At 45.5% G+C, this 10,970-nt stretch overlaps 1 protein-coding gene across 1 annotated transcript in view; it reads right to left on the reverse strand.

Annotated features, from left to right (window-relative positions):
* Positions 1-1,689: 1,689 nt before the first annotated feature.
* LOC107107469 (tetraspanin-4-like) overlaps positions 1,690-10,970 on the reverse strand; it is a 99,901-nt gene continuing 90,620 nt past the window's right edge. The window contains exons 5-6 of the mRNA XM_015407777.1: positions 6,955-7,038; positions 1,690-1,920 (exon numbers count right to left, since the gene is read on the reverse strand). Coding sequence (XP_015263263.1) covers positions 1,852-1,920; positions 6,955-7,038 — 153 coding nt within the window. The 3' untranslated portion in view covers positions 1,690-1,851. The remainder of the gene's footprint in view (positions 1,921-6,954; positions 7,039-10,970) is intronic.

The raw sequence follows: 10,970 nt of genomic DNA on the forward strand, positions 1-10,970 counted from the left end.
GGCATACATACTCTGCCACACTGCCGGTCTACAAATAGTCAACAGTGATTGATGCTGGAGTTCACAAAGTGAAAAACAGACTAAATAGCCCTCACACCTCTCATCTTACCATAGAGTACACCTTAGTGACATAGACTGACCACATATCCTTGCTTGGAGCTAATCCAACCTGGAGCTTGGCTGTGCCTTGTAGGCAGGAGAGATAAAGCAGCCTTCTGCCAGGGGGTGACCTTGACTTGGTCTTGAGATGTAGTCATATTTTCACAGGTCCATTTTCTTATGTCATTAGACTTGTCTGTCTGGAATCTTAATGCTTCAGTGATAAATACTCAATGATTAACTCTCTGGCTACCAAATAAAAGGTGCAAAGGAAGCTATAACAATGCTTGATCTTTAACTTAACTAATGGGAACGTTTTCTACAGACTTGTACATTAGGGAAATTATATTAGTATCAGCACCACTTAGACTATGGATAGCACCAATCAACTGTTTAGCAGGAAGGCAAAAAGGTTTGGGGCAGGATAGGAATTGGATTTGGATAGGGTTTATTCCTCCTCAGACAGTGATGGGCACTAATCTACCAGGAGATACACCGGTCTCTGTTTGCTGGATCTGTGCAATAGTGTTCACAGTCTGGCTTCAAAGTCTACTTTGATACCGAGAGACCAAAGGGCAGTATGGAATGGTTACCTATACAGAGCTGCATTTTTTCCCTGCAGTATCCACAGCCGTTAATTGGGCTACCTATGTTTCTTAGTGGGGAAATCATGCATGTTTCTTACTCTGCTTGGAGGCCATTTGATTCAATTCTTGCAAATGGCCGGCTGACAAAGCAAACTTAAGTCATTCTAGCTTCTGGGTACTTCCTATACTTGGGAGACCCCATCCTACTTGGAACCGAAATGACCAGAGAGCAAATCAATGAGACAGTATACCAGTGACAAGTAGCTGACAGCTCTTTATGGGTCTTCAAGTCTGGAAATGAGTTGACACAGAATAACTTGAAACAGGAATGATATTTAAAAGAAAACCTGGAGGAGGGCGACAAAGACAACTACTCCTTGTTTACTGGAAGTAGGGATCCATCCAAAGTAATCACTTGTTTCTCGATGGCCTAAATTTCTCCTCCAAGCAATAATAGATTATTTCTTTCTGAATGCATGGTCCCATGGAATACAAAACAGAGAAAGCCTCTCCCTGCTTTACAAGGCAGCTACTAGACTACGTTAACTTTGCTTTAGAGTGATTTATGTGTATGAATATATTTATATTTTTTGTATAAATTCCCACCCATTCCCATTTGCATGCCACTATTGGTTTAGGTTGTAAGACCTAAACATAGACCAGAATATATCCTGCTTTTTCATATCTTGCTTCGGATATGAAACCACTGCATTAAATAGAAAACTTTCCTGAATCTGTCCCATTTCCAGTGATAAAAACCCCAACAGTTCAGAAGCATATTCCTTGATGTGATGCTCTAATTATCTACAAGGACAAATTGCAGTAAACTTGTACTTTTGAGTTATTCTGCATCCTCTACACCCACGTTGGCAAATTAAGCGGCCTCTTCACTCTTGTCGTAATCCATGCAAAAGGGAGCAATTTCGTCTTTCTTGGTTTTCTTGTGACTTAGTGAATTTTCTTTTGCCCAGCCAAGTCTGAGTTCCTTCATATTTCCTTCCCCCCCCCTCCTTTTGTATGGTGGTGATTGATAAATTAGGGTGATTCACAAAATCTCTAGAGAGGATTATACACAGTTTATTTTACATAGGAAAAAATGAGAATGAAGAGTCCTCTTGCATCTTGTAGGGAGGAAAGACGGGGCCAGTGGATTCAGAAATGGCTCTTATGCACAGTAGGTATCTGCCTTCACAACCTGACAGTACATGGTCATTGCAAACGTCAGTCCAAGAATCTGTAAGCACAAAAGGAAGTCTTGATTAACTGATGTCATAGTATAGCTTCATAGTATAGTAATCACATGTCATAGCACAGCTTCTCTTTGGACGAGTTCAGACGGGCAGTTTGAAGCGGGAGGGAGTCGTGGCAAAAAAGAGCCGGAACAAACTGTTCCGGGTTTTCCCGTTCACACTGCAGCGACTGATGTGGGAGCATACCAGGAGGAGGCGCAAGGGAGCGCTTCACACCGCTGGTCCGGAGGCGTGGCTGTAAGGCGTGGCTTTCTTTTTGGTAATTTGGAGATAAGTGCCTAAGCGCTTATGCACATGTGCACATGAGTGCATAAGCAAAACACAGCTTTTGGCGTTCACACTTTGTTGGTGTGGGATAGACGCGGGATAATCGCGCTTTCCAGGGTTTGCTGCCACTTTCACCAGGTATCTTTTAAACTCGGGAGCGAAGCATTACAAGACGGGTTGAGTATGGCTGGGGAACACCAAACAGATGTGAACGGCCCCTTTAATCCAGTTGTGGAACGTTTCTGAAACGTGCCTATATCGGGGCAAACTGCCAGTCTGAACTCGGCCCTAGTTTATGACATCTCTCAATCCATATCCCACCCTACCGACTGGTTAGATAATGTGCGTCACAAAAGGAGGAAAATAACAAAATAGCATTGCACAGTTTCAGGTGTCTGCTCAGGTTGTGAAGCGGATGTGTAAGGAGAACTTTATTTACCATTGATGCGTGGAATTAGTTACCATGGCATTCTTGTCTTCGGGATTGTGATAGCAAATCAGAAAAGCCCATGCTCCTCAGTAGGAGAAGAAGAGTTGGTTTTATTCCCCGCTCTTCACTATCCGAAGGAGTCTTGGAGCAGCTTACAATCACCTTCCCTTCCTCTCCCCAGAACAGACACCCTGTGGTACAGGTAGGGCTGAGAGAGTTCTGAGAGAACTGTGACTGACCCAAGGTCATCCAGCTGGCTTCATGTGGAGAAGAGGGGAATCAAACCCGGTTCTCCAGATTAGAGTCTGCTGCTCTTAACTACTACACCACGATGGCTCTTTGACACCATGAAATCCTTTGTGAAAGGATGGCCATGCTGATGTGTAGCCACAAAAAAAATTGGTCTCCTAACGGTTTTTAAATTATCTTTAAAGAAATACATGTATTTTTTTTATAATTTTGCATTATTTATATATTTATGATTTACATTTATTGTTTTTAGGAATTGGCCCTCAGATTTGCATTGACAATCTTCCAGGTTCTTAATTCAATTATTTGAGTGTGGGTTTTTTTGTTCCCCTCCTTCCTTTCCTTTCTTCTTGTAGCCACAAAAAGCCATGAAGTGCTGTTTCCCCTTATATACTAGGTGCAGGCAGCATGGCTGTGATGTAGGTAGTCGACCCATGCCATGATAATCCAGTTATCTGTTCGGAAGTTCTCTTATGCAAGTACCATTGAAATAGGGGCTTTTGGAGCTTGTGCAGAAGAACTGTGATGCACATTTAGCCTCAGAAGAAAGCCACACTGGTCTGTTGTAGAAGAGCTAAATTCAAGTCTAGTAGCATCTTAGAGACCAACAAGCTGTCAAGGGACAAAACACCCTTTGTCAGATACCGTGACGAAGGCAGCTTCGATTCTTGCACACTTATACCCTGAAGATTCTGTTGATCTCTAATGTGCTACAGGATTCTAATCCAGCACATTCAGCCTGTATCCCCCCCCCATCCAGGTTGATGAGATTTAAGTCAGGGCTATTTTTGGGCAGGAACGCACAGGAACGGAGTTCCGGCTGGCTCCCAAGTTGGCCACTCCCAGCAGGAACTCATTAGCATATTGGGCCACACCCCTGACAGCACAGCTCATTAGCACATTAGGCCGCACCCCCATGTTACCCGAAGTGTGGTCATCCAGCCACACCCACCTTTTGCTTCTTATTCTGTTTATCTTGTTTGTTGTCCAAACCCAGGGCTTTTTTGTAGCAGGAACTCCTTTGCATGTTAGGCCACGCACCCCCTAATGTAGCCAGTCCTAATGAGTTTCTGCTGTTGGGTGTGGCCTATTATGCCAATGAGTTCCTGCTGGGCTTTTTCTACAAAAAGAGCCCTGATTTAAGTTAATGAAATATATGAAAGATCGGGGACTTCAGCGCTTGCTTATGTATGCGATGGTAAAACTGGTTTCATTGTCTGTCCCCGGGAAAGGTTAGGAAGTGGAGTTCTGACTAGGGGGTGGGGTGAGTGGGACAGTGACTGATGATAACTGACAGGATTCTCAGCCACTACAGTTCGCAGGATTCCTTGAAAGAAGCCATGGCTGTTAAGCTGATGTAAAACAGCACATGTTCGTAGTATACATATACCCTTAGGCAACTATCCATCACAAACATAAGTGCACAGACCAACTGATTTCATTGAGCTTGTCTGGTTAACTCAGCGTTGGAGTGTGCTGTTCACCTACTTTTTGAGTAGGGCTGTAAGTAATTATGTGCCGGCTCTGGCTGGTTGCCACAATACAGTATACTTAAGCTAGGTGCAAAGTCCAAACCAAGCCGAAAACCAGTGCCAGGGGTCGGAATGCTGGGAGATCAATCAGCGTTCTCAGGAGTGATGAGCAGAGGCTGGCATCCAAGACAAGGTCCAAGATTGCACGGCTGCATCCGCACCAAGGCAGGTGAGCGTGGCTGCTCATAACCGGACCCTCCCTTCCCTGGGAGGCAACCTGCCTCTAACATTCTAACCAGTTTGCTGTTCTGAGGTAAAATGTGTCCAGTCTCCAGGTGAGGGCTGGAGGTCACTCAGAATTACAACTGCTTTCCAGATGGCAGAGATCAGTTCCCCTGGAGAAAATGGTGGGCTCTGTATCCTTATATGCTGCTGTGGTGGCCCCCGTATGACAGCCAATGTGACGTAGCAGTCAGGGCTTCAGAGCACGGGAGAGGCTGCAGGTGTGTGGGGGTGGAAAGCTGAAGAGTGAGGGGGAAATAAAGGTAGGAAGGAGATAGGGTTGCCAACTCCAGGTGGGAAATTCCTGGAGATGTGAGGGATGGAGCCTGGAGAGGGTGAGGTTTCAGGAGACTTGGAACCTCGGACACCCTCCAAACCAACCATTCCCTTCTGGGGAACCATCGTTGCCAATCTCCAGGTGTGGGCTGGAGATCACTCAAAATTACAACTGTTCTTTAGGTAGCAGAGATCAGTTCCTCTGGAGAAAATGGTAGACTCAGTGTCATTATACCCTGCTGAGTTCACCACAGCAAATTGACACTGAGTGTCCAAGGCTGGGGCTCCCACCCAGAGCCTCTTTCTAAAGATCGTTGTATTTATTTTCAAAATGGGCCTTTTGCCTAGTAAATCAAATAAATAGATAAATCTCATAACACCTGCTATTCGTCATGCTGCTGGAAACTCATTTCCCAAGCATACACTGTGCCAATGCAAATTGGGGCTGCAGCCCTGAGAGACAGGAGGCTCCTAACCCAAAGCAGCATGAATTGGGGGACTGCAGCTGTAGTTCCTGGAGGAAAGGTAGGCCAGTCACTCTCTCAGCCTAACCTACCTCACATACAGGGGTCATTTCCTGCGGGAGCGCACAGGAGCAGAGCTCCGGCAGTAAGGAGCCCAGGGGGTGGGCACATGCAACAAGCCTCGCCCCCTGCTCCCAGTAGCCCTCAGTCAGACCAAGAAGCAGCCAGGTAAGTTGCAAAGCCCCCCCTCCCCCGGCCCACCTTCAGGTACAAGCTCTCCCTCCTCTGTGAGGGCTGATCTGTGTGTTCCCCCCCCATAGCTAGCAATCCAAAACAGTCCAGTGGGGCCTGAGCGGTGGGCGTTGCCTTCTGACACTTCCTGTGATGTCAGGGGGTGTGGCATATGCAAATAAGTTATGCTAATAAGCTATGCTAATGAGCTCCTGCACCTCTTTCTCTATGAAATGACCCCTGCACAGGATTGTTGTAAGGATAAAAAGGAGGAGAGCAGAATGATGTGAGAAGCCACTTTGGGTAAGAAAAGTGGGGTACTAGTATCTAAATAAATAAAGTTTTAAAATGGTGCGAGTGAAAGGCTTTATCAAGGTCTCACATGCTTGGGAAATTAATTCCCTGCAGTGAGACATGTGGCTGATAGTATGAGAGTCACGATAGGGAACCCAGACTCAGCTCTCAACAAACCTTCTGATCTTGCCCTTACTGTGACAAACTTTGTCTGAGTTAGAGCTCTGGAGTAAATGCCATTCTATTGCTTGCATTATCCTTTAAGGTAAAGGTTTCTCTCGCTCGAAAGCCAGTCGAATCCGACTCTAGGGATGCGGTGCTCATCTCTGTTTCAAAGTCGAAGAGCCAGCACTGTCCAGAGACGTTTCCGTGGTCATGTGGCCAGCATGACTGAACACCGAGGTGCACGGAACGCTGTTACCTTCCCACCGAAGTGGTACCTATTTATCTACTTGCAATTTCTTGCTTCTGAACTGCTAGGTTGGCAGGAGCTGGGGCCAGAGACGGGAGCTCACTCCGTCATGCGGCACTCGGGTCTCGAACTGCCGAACTACAGACCTTCCAGCCTGCAGTTCAGTGTCTTAACCACTTGAGCCACCGCAGCCCCTTCATTATCCTTTCCCCCTGGCTAAAAAGAAGGTGAGCCACGGATTGGTAATTAGCCATGTTTCCCCTCTTTGCTTGAGCTTGCTCCCCCCCATTGAATCCATTAATGCAAACAAGTTAATATAAACTGTTACTCATTGAATTGTTTTGTCGCACAATGAATGGTCATATGAACAAGTCCTAATCATAAATAACAGAAGATTAAGCAAGATTTTAAAGATTATTCATACAGAAATAGCTGACGACTGCATGTGTACATGCACAGAAAAAGGAGAAAGTGTGAAGTCTTACATTGCTGATGGATGTAACTTTTGCTAGGGCAGTCTTTAACGACAGTTAGTGTAATACTGAACACATACAAAATACATGGTATACTACTAAATACATGCAAATTCAAACCTTTCAAAACAGAAATCACTCAGGCAAGAAGAGGTCCGTATAATGTACCTGAACCAAAGCTGTACACAATCCAAAAATCCCCACTGCTAGCAGGTTTTCCTGAAGCCACATTTTCACTGTTTCGTAACAAGGCTAAAAAAGAGAGAGAGAGAGAGAGAGAAAAGAGAGGGGAAGCGTAAATACTTATTTGCACAGAAACATAAGTGTCTGTTGTTTTTGAAATCAAAAGGCACAAGTAGAAATGGAGGAAGTCCGATCAAACCAAGCAACTGCTTTGATTTCAGCATTCTGATAGGCATGCCAGCCTCCAGGTGAGACTGCGGATTCCCCAGAATTTGTCAGGCTCCCAGTAAAACCACTCTTCAGCCAATATCACTTAAAAGGTTTATTGGAAAGATTTGGTTAACTGTAGAGATGAACGCCCTTGTTAGGACTGGCGAGTCCAGGGCGGGAGATGGAAAGTAAAGGTGAGCGCCTACATTCCATGCATACGTCATATACACCAGCCCACTCAAGGCTCTGATAGTTACACAACCGACTAGCTGTTCCCAAAGTCTTATCTTCGCCCAAGGTCACTCCCATGAGAAAACCCAGTTGCTCCTTGGGGACTGTTGCTTCAAGAAGAGTTACAATCATGGCACAGCTCTAGACTACAACAATCGTTCGCTCACACTTTCCCCCCTACACACGGAATCTCATGTCAGAGAGGGCATGAGATAGGAAAGGGAAGACAGAAGACAGGTGTCCCGTGCAAGCAAGGTTACAAAAGCGAAACTGGCATTAGTGATACATCAGCAATAAACTCCCCTTTGTGCCCGGGTCTGATAGAATGACAGCTCATCTCCAGACTACAGAGATCAGTTCCCCTGGAGAAAAATGGATGCCTTGGAGGGTGGACTCTCTGTGGCATTGTACCCCACTGAGGTCCCTGTCCTCCCCAAGCTCCACCCCCAAATCTCCGGGAGTTTCCCAACCTGGATCTGGCAGCCCTAACCCACCCATCCCCTGCCGGTGGCCAAAGGGGACCCAGTAATCCCTACTGTTAAACATGCAAAGTAACCATTGGGTTCGGCTGGCGACAAAGTATAGTTTGGAGCACTCAGAAAGGCTGCGTCCGAAGACCACATGGATGGATTCTGTGGGAAAGATGCAGTCATCAAAAAAAGAATGAAAAAAATTGTTCTCGAAGGCTTTCACGGCCGGAGTTCGTTCATTAAAGTAGGTTTTCTGGGCTGTGTGGCCGTGGTCTTGGCACTGTAGAACCTGACGTTTTGCCAGCCACTGTGACTGGCATCCTCAGAGGTATAACACAGAAAGATGGAATACTCTCCGTGTCAAGGTGAGAAGAAAAATGGTAGGCAGGTAATTTAAGCCACTGAAATGCATAAACATAAACCACTGAAATTCGTAAACATAAGCACAATTTCAACAGGAAAGAAGAGAGTTTAAAAATAAATAGGGCATGGTTTCCTGTCCTGAAAAACACAAAAGACTCTACATCTGACAGTAGCACGACAGATAAGATTAGAATGTCAACAGCCAATCCACATGCAAAAGAACCTCCTCAGGAAACAGGAAACCTCCTCAGGAAACAATCCATATACAAAGAACCTCCTCAGGAAAGCTCCTCCATTAGCATGTTCATAGCCTGGGGAACTCCTACAAGATAATGACTCAGACCTACCCCAGCTTCTGAAGTAGATATAAATTAACTGCCTACCATTTTCGTCTCACCTTGACACAGAGAGTACTCCATCTTTCTGTGTTATACCTCTGAGGATGCCAGTCACAGTTACTGGCAAAATGTCAGGTTCTACAATGCCAAGACCACGGCCACACAACCTGGAAAATTTACAGCAACTAATGAAAAATTCTCTGCCCCCCCCCCCAATATATGTTCAATACCAGCACTTCTAAATTCAGTAGCAGAGCTTACATTTCAAGTGGGCAGGAAGGAATGGGAAAAGGCAGTTAGAAGCAAGTTAACACCCAAACCGTAACAGTTGCAAAATCTATTAACTCGCATTATTTTTGTTAACAGCCAGAACTGGGAGATGCTACTGCAGAGTTCAGACTGGGAGAGTTCAAAATACATACTCGTCCAGTTTGAAAAGCTTCGCCCCAACACAGGATGATTCCAGTCACTTCCAAATTTGTGTTCAGGCCTTGATGGGCTTCACTTTTTGGGTTCCTCTTCATTCCTTACCATATTCACCCACTTCATTCCTTACCGTATTCACCCACTTCCAGGGAAGTGTGAGAAATGGAAAGAAAACGGCCAGGGATGGCGTGTGGATGATATTGGTTCTCTGGGGTGAGGGTATTGTAGAGAGTGTTGGGTTGGGATGAGATGAGATGAGTAACGTAGTCCATTTACTTTTTGCAATCTCCTTGCAAGCTTGAAATGTTTTTGACTCCAAGTCCCCCCCCCCCAGTAAGAGCTGGGGACAATCATAAAGAGGGGAAATTGAGGCAAGCCAAGAGGGATTTGCCTACAGTGAGAGAGAACCCTGCATTTTCCGCTATTAAACTGGCAGTGCTGTTGGTATATCAAACCTGAGCAGTTATCACTTTCTTGGTAGGATTGATTAAGGCAGTACATAAGAGAGAAAATATCTGCCTGCCATTTCAGTGCTGCCATTGGGTAGATAAAATTCTACAGTTTTATCTCTGCAGAAACCATGTGAAATATTGAGTCAGACTGTGATTTGCCCAAAGACACCTATTGAGCTTTGTAGCAGTCTGCTTAGGAGAGGAGGAGCAGACCAAAACCCAAACTCTCTGTTCATCATTACAATAACTCAGGACACAGCAACCACCTACACTTCTAGATGGGGACTGTAGTGGATATATAGGAATGTTCCCTGGGAAAGGCGGAATTTTCCTCCATTGTATGGAATTTTCTCTATGGGGCTATTTCAATCCAACTGACCCAAAGGCACTGTAAAATACACAGAAAGGGGTTGCTAAGGCCCAGTGTACAGCATCTATTCCTGAACATATATGGCCCTGTTTTGGCATGTTGGACATATAGGGGCTTTTAAATGTATTCAACAGATATTTATCCCCAGTTTAAATCAGCCCTGAGCTGAAACGGTGGGGAGGGGGCAGTTTGTGAAAAGCATACTTGAAATGGAGAACTCACAACCCACCTGTGTTTTTTCAGACTGAGGCATAAGTCTCAGAAACCATTGGATGGGTCATGTGGCCATGCAAGAAGTGCTGACGACATTCAAATGAGTTTCATTTCCCTGAGATGTCAACCAATAACTAAATTTTATTGGCTGCATTATGCTGTCTTTTCCTGTCCTGCCTGTAGAGGTTACCCCTGGATATTATTTCAAATTCAAATACCTTTTATTGGCATACAGTATTAGAAGCATTTCCCAATAATACAATCCAAAAGAAAATTTTTTTTAAATGGATAGCCGTGGCTATGTCAGGCCTAACTCAAGTTGTCACAAACTAGATTTGACCATACAAAAGATGCCTGAATCATAAAATAAATTAGCATTCTAGACTTTTAAACAAGTTTTTTGACTTATGGATTAAGAATCATTAATATGATCAGGGTCACTCTTCCATTTTATAAAACAACTAGTATGGAAAGCCCGTCGTGGCGGTAGACGACGGGTCCTAGATAGGAAGGAAGGGCGAGTGGAAGGGAGGAATGGAGAAGAGGAGGTAGAGAGAGAGAGACAGAGTTAGATAGGGGGGAAAGAGAGAAAAGGGGGGGAGACGGAGTGGGGTTAATGGTAGTAATTTGGAAAGAAAGGAAGGGAGAAAGCTAGGAAGGAAGGAAGGTAGATGGGTAGAAAGACAGAGATTGAAAGAGAGTGAATGGGACGAAGGATAGTTGAGAAGGAAGAAGGGCAGAGAAAGAGAGGGGGGAAACAGAGTGGGTGAGACAGAGAATGTTGGGAGGGGAGAGAAAGAAAAGGGGGGGACCGGGCCTGGACTTTGGGGGGGGAGCCGGCGGACGGAGGCTCCAGGCCTCGTCCGCCGGCCTGGACTGGGGGGGGGGGGGGGGGGGGGGCCGGCGGACGGAGAAACCAGAGCGTCCT

Source organism: Gekko japonicus, unplaced genomic scaffold (genome assembly GCF_001447785.1).
Source record: "Gekko japonicus isolate JY-2015 unplaced genomic scaffold, Gekko_japonicus_V1.1 scaffold2694, whole genome shotgun sequence".
Classification (NCBI taxonomy): Eukaryota; Metazoa; Chordata; class Lepidosauria; order Squamata; family Gekkonidae; genus Gekko; species Gekko japonicus.